The following is a 25772-nucleotide window of genomic DNA, read 5'->3' on the forward strand; positions in this document are numbered from 1 at the left end:
GCATTTGTCATGGCTATTAAATCACTGTACTGATCAATTATTTATTCGGATAATGATTAATTTATTTTCTTAATGTTTGAAGCCGTTTGTAGGTCGTTGTCTTACATCTTTTATCTTTAATATCCCTAATTTGATTTGCACAGTGAATATGCTCCATCGCTTTATTATTATTCCCATATATAATATAGTAGACAGCAGGAGCATTGCAGTGCCTGTGTAAAATATAGTTAATTGCCACAGCTGCAAACTAATAATGATGTGATATACAGTGAACACTTTGCAGTTGAGAATCTCCAAGGAGGCCTTGTTATTAAAGCACAGATGCAATGTACAGCCACAAGACAAGAGCAGAGAACTCCCATGAGGTAGTCGGCAGAGAGCGAGCGAGCAGGGAGCTGTTTCAAAGCAACAAATTGTGATGTTTATAGAAATAATTTTGATTTTATGTGTGCTTTCGTTGATGGAGCTCAGCCACAGAAAAGAAGAGATAAGAGGAGACGGAACAGGAAGGCAGAAAGGTGTATTGAAATGCTTTAATGTTATGACTAATTCAGGAGTTACTGCTATCTATAGACAGGTGTTTCTGTGCAGGTGTATTAATATTCTATATTTTTTTATGCACACACAAGGAGTGCTTGCTACCTTTGTTCGCCTTTCTGCTCTGTCTGTTTTCTGTGATCCCAACAGCAAACTAAATGTTTGTGTTTGGAAACCATTTGTAGTGAGACGTTTCCTTGACGGGGGAAATCATTTCTGAGATTAAAGAGTTTTTGTTGTTTTTGTTTATCTCATCAGTGTGTACTGCTCACAAAGAAATCCCTTCTTCCAGCAGACTTAATTGAAATTTCATAATTTCCGAAATACACTTCCATAGGTCCATAATTAATAAGCAGTCACCCAATATCAAGTGTTGTACTTCAAGACCATTTGGTTAATGAGCTTTAGCTTAGTTATTCGGAAATTTGGTCACGTGTAATTGAGTACAGTAAAGACTGGATTGGATTTTTGTCTGCTGTATTTTTGCCGAGAAGAATCCATTAAAATATACGAAATCACTCCTGATACCAATCTGAACTAATGATAAAATTAATACACGGTTTCATGCGTAGGCGTTAGCTGAATCAAGAGGGTATCTACCGATACTCTTCTTTGTTCCATCCACTGCGGCTTAGCGAGTAAACACTCGCAGTTAAAAGCCCTGTAGCCTTGGAAGATATCCACTTGACTAATTCAGTCTGCTGGAGTCAGTTAGTAGCTGCGTCTGAACTTTCCCTCAGCACATCTGTCAGTGTTGTTCACCGTCACTTGCATTAATATCCATTTAGGTTTTGCTGCACCCAGTATGGAAAGAATGAATAATTACAGTGAACAATACATGGCAGCTCTGCCGTGTACATTAGCCTACATGTGAACATGTCAGTTATATTTTAGCTGAGTATATAATAACAGGCAGATATAATTTTCTAACTTCTCAACACAGTTACAGTGAAAGACTACAGGTTAAATTGCTGTTTTCACATGAGATGACTTATCTGGTAATTAAGCATGACTTTGTCGTATTTGAATAGAATGAAGATGCCATCTATTGCTTTGCTAAAATATGATTTTCTTTCATAAATCTACATTTTTGTTGTTATTTAGCTATAACGAAAGTCCCCCACATTTTTCTGATGACATTTGGTGACATTTGTACTCACCACACTATTAAATGTGATGCAGCGATCGACCAAAGACCGGTATTTAGACTTCTAAAACTGGGAACAAGAAGTGCATGAGGCTTAAGCCTCTTGAGTATACTTTTAAAGAGGTGTCCTGGCTTATACAGCACAGTGAAATTTGAGGTCTCCGAACATGTGGACTGACCACACCGTGGCTTGGCTGCTCTTTGTTTGCTTTCACAAGAGTAAACAGAGCTAGGAATCATGAAGGCTTGTATGATATAATCAACTGCAGCATTATGGTCCTCCAACAAATACCAGCAGTGTTTGATTTTGGCTGAGTATGTGGTGAAGTGCTAGTTTGGAACTCCTTATAGGCAAGTAGACTATCTGCACAAGTACTGCACTATATGTTGTAGGGCTGATAGAATTTATTACCATATGCCCTCATAATGCTATGTTGTTTTCATAACAAAGGCGTAGCATCCGATGGGGCAGTTGGGACAATACCCCGAGGCCCAGAGGATGTGAGGTGGGGGCTAGTTGGCATAGTTACCAGATAATTAGTCCTGCTAATATTTTAAATTCACAATTTTATCTTTTGGACCGAAGCTTGTTTATGCAGTATACATTTTCTTTATTAATTGAATTTTAGCTCTGCAAATATTTACTCTCCACTGATTAAAACAGAAACCTTTTCTAAATGCATTTTGATGGCACAGAGGCATGCTGGGAAATCTTTGATTATTTTATGTTTGTTTGCTTTTTTCTGGCCTTTCTCTCTGTCATTTGTGGTTGATGCAGGCGAACCTGTTTACATCTCCTGTGATGCTGTTGTAAATTATGTTTAGCAGGACTTTTTTTTTTTAAAGTACGGTTGAAAAGAGGAAGGAGAGAACAGGATGAGTATACCTGCAGGACTCTGGGTTTAAGCAGTGTTGTCAGTGAGCGCAAGGTCCGAAAGATAAAGTTGGGACGGTGAGTAGTTTGCGTTTTTATAGAGCACTGAAACATTGTTCTCACTTATAGGCTGGAAATATACAAATAATACTGTAATATGTGTGCATGATGTATCTAGAAGCTGGACCATAGGAAACGATTGTGAATGAGGAGTCCTATAAATAAGTCTGTGACGATCTGTGGGTAATGGGTTTCTCTCGTTTGTTCCATGCTTACACACATTACAGATGTTTTTATATGATTTTCGCGAGGCTGAATCTGTTTTGGGCTTTTGGAAGATGGTGCAAGTTTATAGCATGAGCTTATTTAAATGTGTCTGTTCCTTTGAATGCTTTTATCCGTGGTTCTGATCAAAAGCTGGAACCATGTTATTGATATTAGTATTACTGCTACTATACCATGTAATATTTTTTTACACAAATATACATTGTGTGTCTGTGTGTGTGAGAGAGAGATCCTGCTTTGGTTGCTGGCAGTAGGAACCTAAAAAAAACACCGTATCTGCCCCGGGGCCCATCGCAGAGTTGTTACGGCTGTGATTCGTAACCTATATTTTGTTTAAGACACAATAAGACACGGGCATAGTAAGCAAGATAGTGGTTTGAAAATGAATCTAGAAGCCCATTACACATCACTGTGAAAAATAACAAAGTCCCCTTGCAAAATTCTGCAAAGAAAAGTAATCTAAGAAGAAGGATCTAAGAAGAATCTACAAGGACACACAAACCTTTTCAGTCTTCTCAAAAGTAATTTGGGAAGAGGAGACTAAGAGGCCAGCTGTGAGTAACATTAACTGAAAGGAAGAAGCCAATAAAACCGCTCTTTGATGTGACTAATGTCACTGACTCATATTCGACTGCAAATCCCTGACATTAATTAAGATTACCTCAGTAAGAAATAATTTTGTTTTAAAATAATTGCTGTCAGAGAACCTGCCCTTTTAATTTAAATTCAAAGCCAGCACAGGATGTTTTTCAGCATTTGGATTAGGCGTTTAATGTTAAGAAAGCATCCAACCAGCAGCTTGATCTGTCAATAGGAAACCTGTATGGTGAGTGCCCATTACGCTGAAGAGTGGAGTCTTTGTAGAAGGTTGACATTGAGGCTACAATTTTGTCTCAAGTGTTTCTCTGAGCTTCTATACTTAAATCTTTGAGAGATTCGGGCATTGAAAACCACCAGTCGTGAAACCAGCTCTTAGGTTTCAGTTGCTGAAACGATCCAACACGAGTTTATTTGTACTTTCTTAAGTAATTCTCATTTCTGCTATGGCCACGTATTACAGTGACTGCACTATCACCTGCCTTTGTGTAACTTTGTAACCTGCGGACAGCGCTTGGTTCTCACTTAGATTTTCCACATTTAAACTATGAAAGCTGTGTGGATTATATTAAATGGCTTAAAGTACACAAATGAAAGAATTTAGCAAATTATTGTTGAAATGCCTTTATTTAGGAAAATGTAACAGGTGTCACAAGAGGTGTCATATGTACAGGCTGATCAGCATATGGATTCTGCAATTTAAGCAAGGCAAATGTTGTTTATGTTGTTTATCTCAAGGAGACAAAAATCTTGCTGAGCACAGAGGAAAGACTTCCACAGTAAAGGTTCAAGCAGATATATTTCGTTCTCATGCACCTCTTAGATTCTGCACCAGCTGCTATTTTGTATTAATATCAAGTGTTTGCGATGCATTTTAACTGTGATTATTAAATGGTTGGCTAAATGACAAAAAACAAACTGAACTGTCCAGAATATCATCCTTATCTTTCAAAAACCAAGAAGGTACAGGGACAAAAGATGCTGCTAGTTTCTGGATTTCCATGGTGCAAGAGAAGTTTACATTTGTGAAAGCAAAGCTTTATCAAAATGAGTAGTTCAGGCTATTTAATGGAGATTCATGAGTGGGTTTCTTTAATAAATCTCCCATCTTTGGTTGAAATTTTTCTCTGCCTATGGCATGATTTTGAAAAATGAAAGGTAGTGTTCGTGCAAGGAAAGAGACGTGGAATCTCATCTCTTTATAATAAGGATTGGTACTTCCAGAAAAAAAACCTAAAAACGAACAAATGTTAAATTAGTTAAAAGAACCAAGGCTAAGGGAAGACACCTGATAAAGCAGAACTAATTATGTTAAAAATGCTGCCTGTTTTTAAAAGTGTCTCTGGCTACTGTCTGTCCTCTCATCTTTTCCTTATTGCCTCTGTTCCCAGCTGGCACCACGTATATCTTCGGGAAAGGCGGAGCTCTCATCACATTCACCTGGGCCCCCAATGAGCGCCCGAGCACCCGAGCTGACCGCTTAGCCGTGGGCTTCAGCACTCAGCAGAAGGATGCCATCTTGGTGCGAGTGGAGAGCACCCATGGGCTTGGAGACTATCTTCAGCTGCACATAGTAAGAACGTGAATCTGTGTGGCTTTAAGTCACAAAAAGGGAAGACTGGTATCACACTGCTACGATAGATTAAAAAAAAACACTTAAAGGAGATTAGAATTTAAATATTTCATACATATGACCTGCGGCTCTGAACACTCTGAATACTATGCTCATTCTTTTTCTGGTTTCTAAATATTACAAGTGGAGTTACTTAGACAGAAAATGTAAGAATGATTACCCAGAGAGATTTTAAGATACTTTTCTATTCATTTTATTTCCTTCTCCGAGTGAGTCTGCTCATACCACCTGCATCCTGTATTCATGAGCTTAAAATCATGTTGTGATTATACGAGAGCAGACTTTCTGTGTAGAATAAATTATCCTTAATAGCATTTATGGTCATTCATATTGTGCTATTTAATGTCACACTTTGCAAATATGGTTATAAAGAAGCATTGTGATTGGTTTAGGAGGCGAAAATCAAATCACTTTTTTTTTTTTTTTTTTTTTTTTTTTATTGTCACATCACATGTGCAGGCACACTGGCACAGCACATGCGAGTGAAATTCTTGTGTGCGAGCCCCACAAGCAACAGAGATGTGCAAACACAACAACACAAACGAGCAAAATACAAGAATGGCCAACCTGAAACTAATAAATATATGTACAATATATAATAGTGTATGCATTTCTGGATGTGTATACTAAATATTTTCCTACGTGTGTGTGTGTGTGTGTGTGTGTGTGTGTGTGTGTGTGTGTGTGTGTGTGTGTGTGTGTGTGTGTGTGTGTGTATACACATTTTTACAAATTAAATAGTAAAAAAATAAAATAAAATAATAATAATAATAATAATAATAAAATATATAAAATATACAGAGTTGAATATGTGCAAAACAAGTGGCATTTATATACAGTGTGGAGTGCATAATGTTGAAGTTCCAGTAGTGAAGCTGAGGTGTCTATGACGTGTTCAGCAGTCTGATGGCCTGATGGAAAAAGCTGTCTCTCAGTCTGCTGGTACGGGACCGGATGCTGCAGAGCCTCCTTCCTGATGGAAGCAGTCTGAACAGTTTATGGCTGGGGTGACTGGAGTCCTTGATGATCCTCCCCGCTTTCCTCAGGCAGCGCTTCCTGTAGATGTCTTGGAGGGAGGGAAGCTCACCTCCAATTATCCGTTCAGAGCACCGCACTACTCGCTGGAGAGCTTTTCAGTTGTAGGCGGTGCTGTTGCCATACCAGGTGGTGATGCATCCAGTGAGGATGCTCTCAATGGCACAGTGATAGAAGGTCCTGAGGATGCGGGGGCTCATGCCGAATCTTTTCAGTCTCCTGAGAAAGAAGAGGCGCTGCTGCGCCTTCTTCACTGTTTTGTTTGTGTGTACTGACCACGTAAGATCCTCAGCCAGGTGTACGCCAAGGAACCGGAAGCTGCTCACTCTCTCCACAGCAGCGCCGTTGATGGTGATGGGGGTGTGTACTTCTCTGCACCTCCGGAAGTCCACTATCAACTCCTTTGTCTTTGCGACGTTGAGGGTGAGATGGTTGTCTTGACACCAGTGGGTCAGGGCGCTGACCTCCTCCCTGTAAGCCGTCTCATCACCGTTGGTGATAAGACCCACCACTGTAGTGTCGTCCGCAAACTTCACAATGATGTTGGAGCTGTTAGTGGCTGTGCAGTCGTAGGTGTAGAGTGAGTACAGGAGAGGGCTCAGTACACACCCCTGTGGAGCACCAGTGTTCAGTGTGATGGGGGATGAGGTGATGCTGCCCAGTCTGACCACCTGGCGTCTGTCAGACAGGAAGCTAAGGATCCAGCTGCAGAGGGAGCTGCTCAGTCCTAGATCCTGCAGTTTCCTGTCCAGCTTCGAGGGAACGATGGTATTGAATGCTGAGCTGTAATCTACAAACAGCATCCTCACATACGTGTCTCTCTTCTCCAGGTGTGACAGGGCAGTGTGTAGTGTCAGGGCTATGGCATCATCAGTGGACCTGTTGTGGCGGTATGCAAACTGTAGAGGGTCCAGTGAGTCGGGTAGTGCAGAGCAGATGAAGTCCCTGACCAGCTTCTCGAAGCATTTGCTTACGATGGGGGTCAGGGCTACAGGTCGCCAGTCGTTCAATGAGGAGATGGTGGAGGATTTGGGTACAGGGACGATGGTGGCCATTTTGAAGCAGGCTGGGACTACAGACAGAGAGAGGGAAAGGTTGAAGATGTGCGTGAACACTCCAGCCAGCTGAGCCGCGCATGACCTGAGGACGCGGCCGGGAATCCCGTCCGGACCAGTAGCTTTGCGTGCGTTCACCTTCCTGAAGCACTTCCGCACATCCTCCTCAGACACAGTGTGCGCACTGACGTCATCCGCGGTGCGCACACTGTCCGGTCTCATGGTGTTCGCTGTGTCGAATCTAGCGTAGAATACGTTTAGATCCTCACACAGAGAGGCCGTGGTCTGCGGTGTGCTGGTTTTCCCTCTAAAGTCTGTGATCGTGTTTAGTCCCTGCCACATACTCCGAGGGTTGTCAAACTGTTGTTCCACCCTGTCCCTGTACTCACGTTTGGCTGCTTTGATCGTCTTCCGGAGTTGGTAATGTGCGTGTTTGTAGTCCGATGTGTTCGCGGAGGCAAAGGCGGTGTTCCGTGCCGCCAGTGCCGCGCGAACATCTCCGTTAATCCAGGGTTTTTGATTTGGGAAGGATTTGACTGTTCTGGATGGGACGACATCTTCCACGCATTTCCTGATAAATCCACAGACTGAGTCTGTGTATTCATCAATGTCTCTGGCGGCCACGTGAAACATTTCCCAGTCCGCGTGATCAAAACAGTCCCGCAGCGCAGACTCCGATTGGTCCGTCCAACAGTGCACCGCCCTCCGGGTTGGAGCTTCCTGTTTCAGCTTCTGCCTGTAGGCGGGCAGGAGCAGGATGGAGCAGTGATCTGATTGGCCGAATGGGGCGCGGGGGAGGGCTTTGTACGCATCCCGGAAAGAGGTGTAACAGTGGTCGAGTTGCCGGTTTCCACGTGTGTTGAAAAGGATGTGTTGATGGAGTTTTGGTGAGACTTTCTTCAGGTTTCCCTTATTAAAGTCTCCGGCTGTGATAAACGCTGCCTCTGGGTGTGCGGTTTCCTCGCTGCTGATCGCGCTGTACAGTTCCCTGAGTGCACGGTCAGTGTCGGCTTGTGGGGGAATGTAAACAGCCGTAATAATCACTGCTGTAAATTCCCTCGGTAGCCAGAATGGCCGGCACTTAATCATCAGGTACTCCAGGTCCGGTGAGCAGAAGGATTTGACCGGGTGCACGTTCGCATAATCACACCAGCTGTTGTTGATCATGAAACACACACCACCGCCTCTGCTTTTCCCAGTAAGATCCTGTGACCTGTCCGCGCGGTGCACAGAGAACCCCGGCAGTTGTATTGCGGAGTCCGGTACTTTGTCCGATAGCCAGGTTTCTGTGAGGCAGATCACGCAGCAGTCCCGCATCTCTCGCTGGAATGAGATCCGTGCCCGAAGCTCGCACAGCTTGTTCTCCAGAGACTGCATATTAGCCAGTAATAAACTGGGTAACGGTGGTCTGTAAGTGCGCCGTCTCAGTCGAACCAGAACGCCAGATCTTCTCCCTCTGCGTCGGCGTTTGTGGCCTCCAGGGCCAGAGAACAAAGGCGTCTCAGGTGAGATGAATGGGGGGTCTGCAAACGGAGCGTCCGTGTTGCAAAACTTGAACTCCGGAAAGTTATAAGAAAGACCGTCTTTTATGTCCAGTAAGGTTTGTCAGTCGTACACAAGGAGACAAGTGCTGCTCGTGAAAAAATAAAGGAAAAGTAAAATTAAACACAGAAGAAAGCCGTTGCTTGGGGGAGCTCGCGACGAGGCTGCCATACTGCCATACTCGGCACCAAATCTGGTCTGTGTGAGGTGTGAAGCCTATCAGAACTGTTCAAATTAGTCTACTCTGTCTGCAAACAGAAGAGTGCAACAGCAACTATTTGAATGCCCGAACAACATGTACATACATAGTTAGAAACAAATGAAACCATGAAATGAACGTCACTACACTGAAATGTGAACTTTTTATTCAAAAGTTTTAAAAAAAATGCTGCTGTGGCTTCTTAAGTGTTAACCTTTATTATTCAGGCCAGGTCTGCATGTTGAGGAGGCAGAGAAAGAGCCGTCAGGATAACATCACATGACCTTTCTGCAAAATGATTCACAACATTTGGATATCTGTTGGCACTGCACATATGCACAGAGCTTTTTTGGAGGGTGTAGATTACAGTAACTATGATGTCATCATGTGCTTCAGAGCGGCTGCAGCTACTTCTCAAATGCTCACCAGCTTCCGACAACAAGGCAGCCATGTAACTCAGGGGTTCTTAAAGGGAAACCCTAACAAGAGATTTCAGCTTCCCTCACGAGTTGCCACAGAGCGTGTTATTCTATCAATAAACTGGTAAGCCGTTCCTGATGCTGATTGCAGTACTTTCAACCTTTACGTATGTGAACAGTACGTGGTTGCTGTCGTACTGGCAGCATTTCCATGAGCAGTTAAATAAATATAGACAGCGCAGAAATAGTTACAGCTACAAAAAGGGGAAGAAAAAGACGGCTAAGGTGCCAAAGTTTTATTTTAGTAAACTTGTAAGTCACATATCATCATTTCTCTCCAGATAAGCTGATGAAGGCCCAAAAAAACAGGAAGCAAACTCACATTTGCTGGTGGAGTTCTAATGCTCTAATCTTAATTAAATGAAATGGATATAACTAAACCTCTCGGTCTATTTTTAAATGACGTTTTAACTAGACTTTGTCCTTATTCTAACTTGGCGCAGAAGCATCACAGCTTGTGTGATTCACCGATTAGTGGCATCTGAGTCCAAATATTGGAATAAAATAGGAATTAATAAATCACACAAGTACAAGAAGGAGAAGAGGCGCACGCACGTCAGCAGACTACGAGATATTTTCTGGTGATGAACACGTGTGTGGATATGTGTTTGCGTGCCTGTGTGTGTGTGGTCGTTGAAGCCAAGTGGCGCCTCAGCATCTGCCTGCAATGGTGCCTTTTTCTGGAGGGAAATCAGCCTTTTTAGTATGGAGCCACAGGACAGGTGTGCCGTGATGAAAACCAGAAGGGAGATCTGTCAAACGTCTGTGAATGGTGTAATAATTAAAATCACATCTGTTGACAAAACTCGTAACTCGAAGTCGCTATCTTATTAGCAGACACTTTTGTGGTAAACACTAAAAGGAAAAAAAGCCTTTATAAGATTACAAATCTGACCTTTGAAAGCAAAACTTTGGCTCCTCTTATTTTTAATTATTATTTCTCATTTGAATTGGATTCATTCTGATTAGGAAGCTTTGAGGTCAGCTGTCTGGTGTTTGCATGTGTGGATGCACACGCACTTAGTGTCATATCCACTAAAGTAATGAATATGTCCTCAGTGGCTAATCTAATCTGTGGCACGTGTCTGATCAGCTCCCTGAAGACAGCTAGTGTCCGTTCCAGGGGACCAGTTCAGCTCAGAAGCTGCTGTTTTGGGCATGCATAACCACACAGTTACATTACTGTTTTGGGCATTGGCAGAAGCAAAGACGAATGGACCCCATGTGCAGAAAGAACCCAGCCTGAAAACAATCTGATTGAATTGTTTATATTCCAAAAAACAAAAACAAATAAGTCTTCTGATGAAAAAGTTTTTATGACCCTTCTGAAACCAGTTGTGAATTACGTGTGCGCCTCTTTTATTCATATCATTTTTATTCTAAAAGGAATTTGAATTGTAATATCAGTCTCTGTATTAAAGTACCTGCTGTTAAGTGTGGAAAAGTACTTTCTACCTGATTTATTGGACTCATTTGATCTAATATTGAACTTTTTGGTGCAGATACAACGCACAGAAGCAGGTAAAAGACTAGAATAAAAAACATTATGCACAAAATCTGTTGTTGGATGAACACAATTTAACCACGTGATTTAACCAAGTAAAATAACCAATTTTTGAACATGTCAAAGTATAGTATAGTATACTTACATTGACTTGAAGTGATTTATTTATGTAGAGCGAAATTTGGCAACTAACCACTCTGACTAGATTGTATCATGTCATCTCAACAAGAACAAATTAAGCTGCTGAATTTCATGCAGATGCTACTTGATTTAATTGCGTTCACCATAGAAACATGAAATTATTTAGTTCAAATTACAAGTTTGAATCTTGTACATGTAACAACCACCCAATTTCAATTTTTTGAGTGTGCTTGTCAGCATCTCCTCATTTTCCACACCACATTGACTCTGTCTCTTAATCTTAACTCTGAGTGCAGGGCAAGGGGAAAGAAGGGGGGGCATCACATTTGTCCTACCAAACCAAATACATCCATCCATCCATTCGCGTCCGCTTATCCTTTTCAGGGTCGCGGGGGGCGCTGGAGCCTATCCCAGCTGTCATAGGGCGAGAGGCGGGGTACACCGTGGACAGGTCGCTAGTCTGTCGCAGGGCCAACACACAGAGACAGACAACCAGTCGCACCGTGCCACCGTGCTGCCCTAATCTTAACTCTGAGTGCAGGGCAAGGGGAAAGAAGGGGGGCATCACATTCGTCCTACCAAACCAAATACATATTTTTGTTTTAACGGATATTGTAATTTGCACATATATCACATTATACTGAAAAAACAGATAAAAACTGTAGTGTTGAACATTTAAGCAAAAGTGTTTTTCCTCCACATGTCATTTACTTGACATATTTTGGTCCAAAAATCCTGCCCTGGATGTTTTTTTTTTTTTAAATCGTCTCATTTAAATTGCATTTCCAGTTTTAAATGTCTGAATCTGACCTTGCCAGCCGTAGACTGTTGCTAGTAAATGCAAGGATTCCTGCCTGCGTGCAAAGTGAGCTGAAAACATTTTTCCTAGCATCTGCCAAGTCCTTGCGCACAGACAGATTGCTGAGTTTGACACCTTATTACTGCTCAGCGGAGGGAAATCCAAAGCAGTTCAGGTGATGTTGAAATCTTTTTTTAGTTTCCCAACAATTTCACACCTTCTTGTTTTGTAGAGACATAAGTTGTGATTTGTTTTAATGTATTCTGCTTTAGTGTTAATTCTTCTTTTTATCTCATTCTGTCTCCACGCTGGAATTTGCCCTCTGCAGAAGAGGACGACTGAGAGCAAAGCTGGCTTGAATAACAGTTGAAAATAGTAAAGGAAACAAATGATATGAGCTTTTTATGGTTTCGATTTTCTTCAGATTTCACCCCTTTCATTCAAAACTACCACTGTGATGAATAATTACAGTGGGATTTCAGAGCTGCTGAAGATTGCTGTAATAAACTGGTCACATGGTTAGCTCAAAAATATGACTTTGAACACGGTACATGCACCAGCTTAAAAGACCAATTATTCTGCACAAAAGCAGCAAACCATCACCGTATTCAGTTGAGAGCACATCAGAGTGGCTAATGCTATTTTCAAATGGTCATGTTTTTAATGAGTGACTAAAAGATGAAACAAAACAGAACATACACTGTGCAAAATGGAGACTATTAGAATTGTTAAAGCAGTGCTTCAAGAGCAAAAGATCAACTTACTGGATGAGATTTGGGTGGACCTCAGTGATTCCTTAATCTCACTCCTCTCCCCAATATTATTAAGGTGATAAGCCATTTAGCTATATAGCCAGAATATATTTTACAGTAATAATTACACATTTTTATGCAGAACTTATTTTAGTTGGGAATCAGTGTCTTTCATAATCTTTTAAATTTTATAGCTCAGTTTCCTTCATTTAAGATGTGTCGTTTCCATCAGAAATTAATGGAAACCTTACCCCTGACCACAGCGACACACCTGATTGAAGCACATTTTATCATTTCTATATTTCTGAGAAAGATTTGAAGACTCTAAAATCCCAACAGTATTGTCGCAGGCTCCCACCCACCTCTAAAAAGTCTCTAGTAGAGAGTATAGTAAAGCAAGCCAATTCAGAGACAAACATTTGGCTGGTGACAAACCGAGACAGACAGAAATGCTGGTGGTGTTAAAAGAATCATGATCGGTCCACTCTGTGCTCTGTTTAAAAATATATCAGGCAGCGGCGATGTATTATCACAGAAGAACTGTTAGTATTGTAACTCTTTTAATTCATTTTGTCACGTCATCATTTCATCTGAAGAAGCTGCAAATTCTTGAAATCACATATCCTTATAAAAATCAGTACTTTTTCCCTCATGTGAATTATAGTCAGTAGCAGGTTAGATGAGATACAGGAATGAAAAATCTTTGGGAGAAAAGTAAGAGTCCATCAGAGCGGGTGTCGAAACAGTTTAGTGAGTGTGCAAGAAAATGCACTTCATACAGTTACATGGGCATTAAAAACCACTTTGCAGTTAAGGAAGTGATGTCACAGTCACAGTCAACGAGTTAATGTCAGTCAGATAAAATAACCACAACCATAATAATATATAACTTTATATAAACTCAATGCAGTTATCATAATGCTGTGTTTATAGTGGCCAGTTATCCATTCCTTATTTATTCCACAATCATTCAAAAATCTGGCACTCTGCACCCTTGCACATATAAATCTTGAAATATGCTATATTCATGTTGCCGTCTGTATTATCTGTTTGTCTATTCTGTTAAGTACACTGAGAGGAATGAAAAATGCTTTTCCAGGCTGCAGATAAGTTTATTTGTGCTAAAAGTTTTGTATTATGGGGTTCTATAAGGGTCGACTCACAAAATGCTTGTTTCAGCACCACATTGCCTTCAATTTTGTATTTTATCTGGAAAATGCTTTGCCCTGCACACTGAAAAAATTATGCTAAAGGGCAGTGAGTAAAAATGTGATGGGTCATGACTCATGACCAAGCATCAGTATGTGATAAGTTGGGAGTGAGAATGTGTTGACTAGAATGGCCAAGCTTTTGTTTACAAAAACCGGGGTGCATTAGTGTTGCTTTGCCAACTGTCAAAAGGTGCTTCAGGGCTATTTTGCAATCACTCTCTAAGACTGAGTAAGCAAAATAGGAGCAGCACTTTTTGAAGCCATAAGGACCCCCAGGCAGACTCTCCTGGCCCTGGAGATTTTAATTGTTGTCCAGAGGACACGAGTTGAAATTTGACCTGAGGTCGCACTACCCTGTAGCTGCCTAATGACTACTCATCAGTTTGCATCATCGGAAGAATATTTAAACTACCGACATCCAAAGTTGTCCATTTAGGTTACAGATAAGTATACAAAGAAAATATAAAGGATAACACTGACAATAAAAAATATAAGGAATTTATAGTAAGTGCGTATCAAAAGGCATTTAAAGGATTTCTCATTTGCCAAAGTGTGTCTTTGTTCTTGAAGGGGTGTACATGTTCTGTGACATTTGTGTGACTTTAACTGTCCAGCTTTTGTTCAGGGATCATAATTCAATTCAATTGCACATATTCACCTGTTCATGAGTTCATGATGGCTTTCAGGTGATTTTAGAAAGCATAAAAAGATAACAATCCTTAAAACTTCTGTACTTAACACCAGCCATGTCAGCAAGAATAATTATTTCAAATTCAAAAGGTTTCTCGAATGGTTTTACATGTGATTAGAGGGTAAGAGCAAAGCACCGAGAAAGGTTTTACATCACACCATCAAGGAAGGAAAAGAAGTCTACGTATTTGAATTTTTAGCCTTTGAGTCAGTAATGCAGTACTGGAGGTAGAAGAAAATGGGGAACAATCAGTTATATGAAATGGTGCATGTCAAGGAATAAGCTGTGCAGCTCATTTCTGACAGTAGAGGCAGGGAATCCAATTGCAATGCAAGGCCCACTGTTGAACATATTTACATAATGGCTGTAAGGCCAGTAGATATTGTGCACATCATAGCATGGAAGGCCAGCAGTTTGCAAGATTTTATTCAAATAAAACACAACTCCAGTCATTTTCACTCTTTACCTCGTCTTTCCTCGCTGGTTCAAGGTCTGATACGGTGTAACCAGCTGCAGGAGTCGAGATTGTTTGAATAAGAACCTTCAGATTCTTTTGTCCTTGACTGTAAACATTTGAGATACACATTGTCATGATACGTTGTGTGGCAGGCAGGAGAAGGACCCAATAGCAATATTCACAAACACGGGGATGAACTTAAGAAACACAGCTTTAATGCTGGCAGGACAGAATACAGGACATGCAAAACTAAACCGGAAAAACGTAAACTAGTACTCGAAGGTAGACACAGGGAGATCCACACAACATGAGGGAGAACACGACGCCGAACAGAGGGAGACTCAGACAGAAATACACAGAGGGTAAACGAGGAAAGTGGGCACACACGGGGAACACAGGTGACACTGATAATCATAACGAGACAGGGCGGGGTGAACTGAACATGACATGTAGAGGCACAGAGGTTCCGACAGGAGGAGAGAGAGCACGGGGAAAACACAGACATAACGGGCTGGGGAAACATGAAACAACCACAAAGGGAGACGAGGGCTCATCAATACATAGAGGGCACACAGGGGGGAGAGAGCCATGAAGGGAAAACACTTAGGGAACAACACAACAGGGCAACTCAGAAGACATGGCCTAAATAAGGAACGAAATACAAAAATACAAAGAACTAAGAATACTGGGCCCACATGGCCCAGGACCATGACACACATGTTATGGGGTGGGATAAAAGTAGAATATTACTGCATGTGTTATACATATCATAATATCACATTGCATAATCTCTGGTCTACAATGAAATAAGTATGGTCTTTTGATTTATTTCTCCACCTTTTCTACTTACTTACTTACTTCTGTATTAAACCAGCATTAAAGGTTAATGCTATAAGTCGAGGGAAAGTGGCCCCGCAGCTTTGTGTTGTTTCTCACTATGTCTATTATAACCACCTTAGCACTTTGTCCTTGGCTTGCATTTAAAATGACTGCGAGGCAGTGAACGTACAAGGGCCGGACAGGCACAGAGACCCCACAGAGTTTGCTTCCAATGTTTCTTATTAGTACCAAACAAAGGCTAGTTTGAGAAGCAGATTTGACCTTTGAGGAAGGTTGGCAGGAGTAGGTAGAGGCTGACAGGGTGAGAAGTTGGTCAACCAAAAGAGAAACAGCAGGATTCTGTCAAGAGTGATCCACATCAGGAAAGTGGAGCTGGCTGCTGAGGGGAAATGGCACTGAACCCTAAAGAAAGAACTAAACATACTGCCCATGTCACAAAGGATATGGGTTTCCGTTTAAACAAGGTTCCTGGCCTGACAAGCAGATAGATTAAACTTGTCAAGCCATTGTCTCTTTAGTCAGAAAAGTGTGAAAAATATTATAAAAAGATAAACATCACCAATTTAATTAAAACAGTTCTTTTGATGTACAAAGCAAATATCAATATTAAATATAATTTAATAATACACGCCAAACGGCACGCAATCTGCTAAGCTGTAAAATAAATGCATAAATAAATACTAGCAATAATTACTATTTTATCATTCACAACTGACACTGTATTGTTCAACCTGTGTTATATGCTCTTAATAGTGATATCCAGCAGCAGATTGAAGTGGGGCATAATGCCCCCCAGGGCAAATGCCCTAAGGCTCAAAGTACAGGCCCCGAGAAGCAGAGGAATACCTCTAAGTAGGGTTAGCCCTTACTTTCATTTATTTTTAAGTGATTGCTCAACATGTTTCACTATCTTGGACTTTCCCCAAACCCATTTGTGGCAATGCTCGCTTTTCCTACCGCATCTGTCATTTGCCTAATGAGTCACGTTCATTCTTGTTTTTGTGCAGGATCAAGGAAACATTGGTGTCATCTTCAATGTGGGGACAGATGACATCACTATTGATGAGCCTGCTGTCATAGTAAATGATGGCAAGTACCATGTTGTACGCTTCACACGCAGTGGTGGCAATGCCACTCTCCAGGTGGACAACCATCCAGTCATTGAGCGTTATCCACCAGGTAAGGTTAACAGGACAAACTTTGGAGTTATTACACGCATAGTAAGACAGCATGAAACTTCTGGATCAGAGAGAAAGGGTTGCATGTCTGCCTATTTCTGCCTTGGCAGTTTGCCCAGTGAATAATTTCAATTCAGTGTTCCTGCGTGGTTATTTTATCAGTTTATAAGAGATCTATTAAAGTTGCCTCATGCAACTAAAAATTATGTGTTTGTGTAAAAATATAATAGTTTGAAATGAGTAAATCTCCTTAAAGCTGCCTTTTTGAGTTTAGCAATTCAGGTATTTTCATCAGCTGCTGCCGTATTTGCATTTAGTTTGGTAGAGAGGTGGGAAGATGTGAAGTTGTGGCTCAGGTGGGATTCTCTAGACTTTTCTAAATGGTGTAATATTTAAGCCATTCTTGTGCGGCTTAAGTGCTATTTCAGCCCAATATAGCAGTGTTTTAGATGTGAATGTATGAACTGCTAGCCTTAAATTTATATGATAGTGTTGTTTTCAATAAATATTCACTTGACAAATTCTTGCTGACATTCAAAATGTGGCTGTGATCATGCTTGATCATACTTAATCTGTCTGTTGTTAGATACAAAATAGTGTAGATTCACTAAAGGGAGACTGTTATAATGATAAGTTATATAACAGTTTTATTTTATGTGTGGTAACTTATGATAGTGAGTAAAAATCACTCAACTGTGTGCACACAACATATACATGGACCCAAAAAAGAAAAGATACATACATAAAATGATCATAACTGGCTGTGCTTTAACCTGTTCTGAACCAATCTACCAATTAACCTTATTCAGAGCAGGTGCACCAGCTGGCATAGTGGGACACAAACCACATCTTTTCTGTGCCTCCAGCTGGTGTTCAAATCACAGATGCATATAACACGAGGGCACATGCAAGCATGCAATTGGGTAATGAAGATGGTGTGCACCTTTATGTCAGCTCCCACTCAGCAATCAGTGATATTTGAAACATTTCACATGGCAATGCATAGAATAGTTAGAAATAGGGAGTGCACATCACACAAGTTTCTTGTGCCTTAAATAGATATCAAATATCATGGAGTATTTTTTTTCTGGCAATTTGTTTGAGAAAAAAAAGGCAAACATATTTTAACATCTTCACTATATTACAGCTTACAGTATAACCAGGCATTTAACTGCCTTTTCATTGTTGTGCTGTAATGGTTTACTTTAGATTCTAATAATTATTCATATTTGTATTAATTACAAATTTGTTGAAAATGTTTGCAAATAATAATCTCAACAGAATGTGAATGGAACAAAATAATGTCACAATAATTTACTATCAGTTTTAGTGACCCTGTGGCTGATGATTGATAGAAATTCCTCGGTGCTAGGTCTAAATAAAAATCTGGGCTCTCCTAATGTCTAGAAACAATTCATACTGTAATTACTGTATGTTGCTTGTTCTTGTTTTATTTTAATTTATTTGTTTTGCATTTGCATGTGTTTAAAGGAGAGCTGAAGTCCTGTCTCACCGGGGAACTGTTTGTGTCTCGTTCAAATAAATGAACAAGACAATGAATGAATGAACACCAAAGAGACTTAAAATTGCAACTCCCATAAGCCTTTGATGTTGACATACTGTCACTGCCTTCTGGGAGCTCGAGTAAAAACACTGCATGTATACCATGCGCTGCATTGGAAAAATGCATTTTGGCACTGAAGTGAGCGAGACTTTGGCTCTCTGTGAATGCAATCAAATTCATATGCTCCTACTCTAACTACATGACTTTTTATCACTGTCTAAATGCAACTGTTTTCCTGATTTGATTGGTTGTTTCTTATGAATGAACGTCTGTTTTATAAAGTACATAAAATTATTCGTCTGTAATTGGTAATTACTGAAGACGATGCTTTGCTTGGAAAAAAAAATAGCTAAATAACACTAACTAGAGTAGCACATTATAAATAGCCTAAACGTTGCTCTAATTAGCATTAACAGTGTTACTCATAATAACTAGATAACACTAAGTAAAGCTCAAGTTTCTTTTAACTCACAGCTGAGTTAAAATTGATAACTTGTTAAAAATGTTAGCCGTTATAACTTTGTTTCTAACCATGTGATGTTTCAGCTTGCAGACTTTAACCTTTAATCTGTCTCTCCAAATTCTTTGAAGGACACTATGATAATGAACGACTGGCTATTGCTAGGCAAAGAATCCCATACAGACTTGGTCGGGTAGTTGACGAGTGGCTACTCGATAAAGGTAAAAAATATAATTGATTAATTAATTAATTAACCCTTGAAATAACTAGTAAATAAACTTCCCCCCCTGAGAGGTGCAGTGCCAGAAGACAAGGGTGACAAAGTGCAGGTTACCCAGACGTATACATTTCCATTTTAATTGGAACTTGTACCGGCTATGAATTTTAATGGCCACAGTATAGCTTTAAGCAGAAGAAAATGAGTGTGGAAGCAAACGGATATGGCGTGCTTGCCATTTCTTTTTGTCATCCTTATACCTTGTGGAGAGGCTGCACCTTAACAAAGATTTTAAACTAAATTAACTAAAAGCGCATAACCCTTGTCTAACCCTCTATCATCCCTCTTAACCACTGTGTGTAATTAGATACTGTGTGTAATTATTCTACATAAATATCATTAAAATGCTGTGTAACGTTTTCATTAATACCAGTGAAGCTAACACTGGACATAAGCTGACTAGGCTTTGTTCCTAATAACTGAACCATATTTTAAACCACAGCTTCAGGATGTGTTCACCCCAGTGAACCTCTTTCCATTTTTCTTGTTCCCTGTAATCTTGTGCTGCCTTGCATTGTACTACAACGAGCACATCAGACTCCCAAGCTGAATTTTTTTTTTTGCTGCAACAAAACAACCCTGACAGGCTGTTAAAGTAGATCACTGTTTGCAGCCATTAACTTTGCTAATAAGTATTCTCCTGAGTTGGGCCCATTACCGCAGCCCTCCTCCTCAGATGTAACACTGCTTATCAGTAAAGGTGCTGACAGCGGTGCTGTTGAATATCATTGCCCCTTTGAGGAGGTAAAACAATTGGACCGTGGGGGAAACCCACGGAAAAGCATGTGTTAATGGCCTAATGGCTGATGAAGTCAGTGGGAGGAGGGAGTCAAATTTTTATTGTCATTCGGCTTCAAACTGTCTGATGTGTGGCAAGACTGCCATTTTAGTAGTTACCTGTTAAAAGGAGCCATAAGATACAGATCTTCACACCTTCTTTTTTTCCCCTCTAAAGCTAAGAGACAAATATAAATATCATTTTCCCACAGGCAGCTGCTAACTTATTCAGTGACATTTCAAAATCATAAATAAACATCTAAATAGGCTTTAAGCCTCCTCTTCTTGTATGTGCAAAGTCAAAATTATAAACTTGCTGCTAACCAACATTTCCCTTTTTAGAGTTAACATCTAAATAAGCTTTTAAACAAATTAATTACTAAATCCCACCTGGCTCAGATGATGTTCTTGTGCAAAATCTCCCATATGCCGTCTCTGTGTGTGCTCTGCCGTTCTCTCCCCTTTTCCATCATCTCCTTCTCTGTGTTTCTGTCTAACTTTAGGGAGACAGTTGACCATCTTTAACAGCCAGGCAGCCATTAAAATTGGCGGTTCTGACAAAGGGCGACCCTTCCAGGGTCAGATTTCAGGGCTGTATTACAATGGTCTCCAGGTGCTCAAACTGGCAGCGGAAAATGACCCCAGCGTACAGGTGGAGGGGAACCTGCGGCTGGTCGGAGACTCGCTCTCCGTGGTGACCACGGACACCACCTCCGTCACCCCGCTGGCGGTGTCTGATATGTCTACCACGATCATGGAAACGACCACCACGATGGCCACCACCACCACCCGCAGGCAGCGGTCGCCCAGCTTGAGTGAGAGCATCTCAAAGGTCAGCGAGTTTAAAAAGGGGTGCTAATTTGCTGACAACAGGGAGGTAATTAGCTCATAAGGTGAAGGCTGTTGTCTATGTTTCGCAGTAGGAAAAAAGGCCATTTTAAATATGGCTCAATAACAGTGAGTGATTTTTATTTTTATTTTTTTTAATTAATTAGCTTTGTAGAAATCTGGAGCTGTGCGTGATTCCCAAAATTACAAATTTATATTTCTGTTCAATTATCAGGTTGCTAATATGTCTAAGCATCCTTAACATTCTCAATCAGCTTTAAAAATGCAAAATTGTGATTAATATAAGAACAAAACTGAGTAATACTTTGGCACTGTCTTTATGTGTGTCACCTTATAAAACATAAATGTTTAAACTTGCACAGGTTTACACATTTGGAGCTTATTTAATCCCCCTGTCATGTTTAGCTTATACTGTAGTTTCTGTTCCATTCATCTTGTATTAATGCACATTTTGAAATTTAACTTGCAGTACTAGAATCTAAGATGACAGTCAACACACAATCACAAAACCAGAGAACACTTCAGAATCCCCAGTTCTTCTCTACATTTGACAATGATAAGCTTATTTTTCAGATTTTTCAGATTTTTAGGCCTTAAAGGGGTTTAGGAACATGAACACACTTTTCCCCTGATCATCATGAAAGGAGTTATGAGATGAAATGAACCACATTTAAGTCTCACACCTTGACAAATTTCAGTGTTTCACAGCATCATTAAATTTCTTAGCGCTGCATCAGCTATTACTGAAAGAATTAGGCATATAAAACCTTGTATGGAGTAATAGGTAAGCTAAAATGCTTCATAAATTCATTAAATAACAGGTTTGATCCAGCATGTTTGATTCTGAATTCGCTGCATAACTTACTTTCCATCAAGGTATTAGGATTAGGATAATGATAACATTCTTGCTTAGTGTATTTTTACAATACAGCGGCCACATAAAAACAAAGAATTTGAATGTGATAAATGCTGAAAACCCTTCAAATTGGAGAAATTTCAGTAGTTGGACTTGTCCTGAGGTTTTAAAGAACCCCCACTGCCACTGCCTCTCCTAATAAAACTGCAGAGTGCTCTTTTTGTTCCATTTCTTTTGTCTAGCTATCCTAAAATGGTCTTCTCTATATTTTCAATTTATCAAAGTAATCCATTAGTGAGCCTTCTAATGCCCACTCTGCCCAGAGCCCACTGTGCATCCTGCATCCTCGTTAAATATATGTGAGAATTTTATATGGGTTTTTTGTGCAAATTTGATATAAAAGAATTGTTTAAAACCCAATTATATAGCATTTATCTCATTGAGAGCCTCCATCGGTGATGTTTTTCCATTGTTTGCACACACATAAAGTCAGCCAATGGGGTAAAGGATAAAAAGCAGCTGCTGATGGGCTCATTTTGAACTTGTAGTCTTACTAGTGTCGCTCCAGGCACAAACACTTAAGCAGTACAGTGCTGCATAGTGCAGATTTTTTTCTCAGACCGGACAGTCAGTGTAAAAAAGAGACTGTCTGTGAGCCTGAATGAAGAAAAATGTTTATTGGGTATTTGTTAAAAAAGAAATTGTATTCCCTGTTTGCTTTCAGCCACAGAACTCTGATGATATTTTGGTGGCATCAGCTGAGTGTCCAAGTGATGATGAGGACCTGGAAGAGTGTGAACCGGGAACAGGTGGGTCAATTGGTCCTTATGAAGCGATGGTACTAGGGTGCTTAGATGAGTAATGTTATTTTTACCCAGGAGTGCAGACAAAATGCAGTGCTTTTAGGCAGCCATCATTGTTCTTAACAAAACAGATCTGTCTTCTCAGTTTCATCCAACTATCTTACACTCACATATTGAGTAATTCTGTCAAATAACTGTCATTATTTGGATAGTTATTACAGACTAGCATTAATTTGTTCTCTACCCTGTATTTGTAGCTCACAAAAGTGAATCAAAGACAATCTTTGTGAAGTGTACTTCAGGCATTAAGAGAGTCTGATCGAGTTTGTGACAGAAACAAGCTGTAGAACTTGAGAGTCTGGCCTTATTGTGGGTGCCTTAATTATTAATATGACCTTATCAGAATTGTTTGTTGTTGTCTGGCCCGGCAAAGTGTGACTGAAATAATAATGAAAGAGAACCTATTGGCTGTAAATGTCTGTAGATGTATGTATCTGTAACATCTGTAACTCTGCAGAATGTTATAATCGTATATACAAATACACACACACACAGGAAAATATATTGTTGAATTGTTGAGGCATCTAGTAGTAGTGGTTAAAGGTACATCTGTAAGATAGCAAGTGCTTTCAGAAAATCATACTATTTTGTGTGTGATTCATTCATACAATAACCTTTCTGCTCTCTTATCATTCCTCAACCTCTGCCTACAGATGTGCATATCGCAGCATGGCCATTTAAAACTTAATGTTCTTGTGTTTATTATGTGCTCTTCATTCAGCTGCCGCCTCTCACGGGTCATCTTGTATGTTTGTTTCTGCATGTGAGCTCTTTTTTTTTACGCATTTGCTGTATTGCATTATTAAACATTCTTAATCTGCACACCCACACACATATGCATACCTTCCAGACAGCATTATGATGCTTTCGGTTTGCTTTTCTCCTCAGTTGCCAAGCGCTGATGTAAATACCCATGTATTATAGAAATGCAATTACTATAAATAAAATCACTGATAAGCCATCTAATATTAAATTCTTCATTAATAATGTACATAATGAGCAGATTGTGCTTCCGTTCTGATGAGCACAACTGCTCAGCCAGAATTTCAGTGTTAATTCTGCTCTAATTTAGGATCCCCTACCTTTTCTGTTTTCTTTCTAGGAGGTGAATTAGTGTTGCCTATTATAACAGTGGATTCCCTTGAGCCCCCATCCATCGCCACCCGTTACCCCGTCATCCCTCCTCCTCCTACTCTCCTTTCCCCACTTGAAACCACCAAAGAGTCCCTGATACTCCCTCCCCACCCTTCCTGCCCCCCGGACCAGGAGGACTGTGGTGACCCTGTGGAGGTCTCAGCCTTCGGCTCTGGGGAGATGACGGAATCCGATGACGAGGACTTTTACAATAAAAACTCCCCCTTGGTCACTGACAGGACAGTCCTTCCTCCACCCCCTGCTGCTGGTGATGGTGGAGTCCAGAAACCCCGCCCCTTACCTCCTTTTGTTCCCACCACCAACCCTGACCAGCTCCACATTCCTGCAGGAAAAATGAACACCCGTGACCAGGTGCTTCTGCCCCCTGTTCCTCCATCCTCCCGAAACACACCAGGACTAACTTACCCCCCCAATTTTCCCCATGTGCCCACAGCCAACCCCACAGCCTCTGATGATAAGAGCCTGCCTGGTGCCGTGGAGGTGATAAGGGAGTCCAGTAGCACCACGGGGATGGTGGTTGGTATCGTGGCTGCTGCTGCTCTCTGCATTCTTATCCTCCTCTATGCCATGTACAAGTACCGGAACCGGGATGAGGGCTCCTACCAGACAGACCAGAGCCACAATTTTGCCAACAATTCCACTGCGGAGGGCAACGGAGCAGTGGTCAAAGACAAAAACACAGCGACAGCCTCTGTGGCAAAGGCCATCACAAAGGGTAAAAAGAACAAAGACAAAGAATACTACGTCTGAAATCACAGGAGAGTAGGCAAGTGTGGACTGAGACAAGAGGATGAGAGAGGATGCTTTCCTTTCGCGCCCCAATATTGTCAGGTCGACTATCAGAAAAATTCCACAAAAGAAAAAAAACAAAAGAAACAACAACTGCGCAAAGCAATTGTGTCCTGCTTTTACATTTTTCTCAAAAGTCAAGGTTGCCCAGTTCCTATTAATGATAAATTCTTATCTACGGCACAAGATCTGACTCATCCTCTGTATCACAATGTGCACTCAGTCTGCATTCACCAATTCCTTATTAGTGTATCATTTTTTTATGTTTTTAACAAGCTCGAAGGAGGCATATCCACTTTGGCTTTGTATATAGCATGGATATGGCACCGTGAAGAAAGTGCTGAAAAACATCTGGTTTCTTTGTACTTCTTTGTAATGCCCTATCTCAAGTCTCAATGTCCCCATTATGATGTATGAGGCTGAACAGCCCAGCTATTGAATTTTGATGGTAGATGAACAGAGAGCACAACAGTCATCCTGGCTACACTCGAACAGAAGGCCTTCATTTGGATAAGACATCATGTCTGCAGTCTACATGTTATTTCATGTGATTTTAAAACTCCCCACTCACTCTGCCTCTATCCACAAGAGATGGTACCGTGTTGCTGATGGCTTATCGTAAAGTAAATGAAGCAAGATATTTAGCCCTCCTGGTGAAAAAAGGAATTTTCAAATCCTTCTCCATATTCTGGCCAGTGAACCTTACAGTATGATGGCTCAGAAAGAGAATTAATATCAGATATTGCAGTCAATGTGCCATGCCATTCCAGGTAGGGATGATTGTGAGCCAGTCATTCTACACCAGTGAAGGTATTTATCCGTGAACACTGCTTGTATGTACATATAGTGGTTAGCAGATTGAAAAAGCATCGTGTACGTAGGGAAGGTATAAAGAAGAATAATCATGCGAGATGCTATGCTTGGCTCGCCCCCGCAACACAGCTTTTCATGACAACTTCAAAACTGTTTCAGCCCGAACTTTACAGGAATTTTCAAGAGCTCAGAATCACATTTGAGAGTGTTTTCTGATTGCTTCTTGGAAAGAGGAAACCAACACACCTCACCAGATGCTGGCTCGCTCATAATGTTTTCTTTCTTCTAAACTGTCTTGGGATAATTCAGAAGCACACAGAAAATGTAAACATATCTTTGAAGCATAGATATTCCTTGTAAAGCAGCCAAACATGTATTGGTTTTTTTTTTCTATCGGTTATTAAATGACTATT

General features: G+C 40.7%; 1 protein-coding gene across 1 annotated transcript in view; it reads left to right on the forward strand.

The window, feature by feature from the left end:
- The window catches only part of nrxn2a (neurexin 2a), a 109219-nt gene extending 83447 nt beyond the window's left edge, over window positions 1–25772 (forward strand). The window contains exons 16-21 of the mRNA XM_085364483.1: window positions 4832–5013; window positions 16786–16957; window positions 19112–19201; window positions 20538–20866; window positions 22464–22548; window positions 23705–25772. Of these exons, the coding sequence (XP_085220609.1) occupies window positions 4832–5013; window positions 16786–16957; window positions 19112–19201; window positions 20538–20866; window positions 22464–22548; window positions 23705–24507 (1661 nt within the window). The 3' untranslated portion in view covers window positions 24508–25772. The remainder of the gene's footprint in view (window positions 1–4831; window positions 5014–16785; window positions 16958–19111; window positions 19202–20537; window positions 20867–22463; window positions 22549–23704) is intronic.

This window comes from Diplotaxodon limnothrissa, linkage group LG10 (assembly GCF_057381915.1).
Source record: "Diplotaxodon limnothrissa isolate DT_005_m linkage group LG10, D_limnothrissa_male_GT1.1, whole genome shotgun sequence".
Lineage (NCBI taxonomy): Eukaryota > Metazoa > Chordata > Actinopteri > Cichliformes > Cichlidae > Diplotaxodon > Diplotaxodon limnothrissa.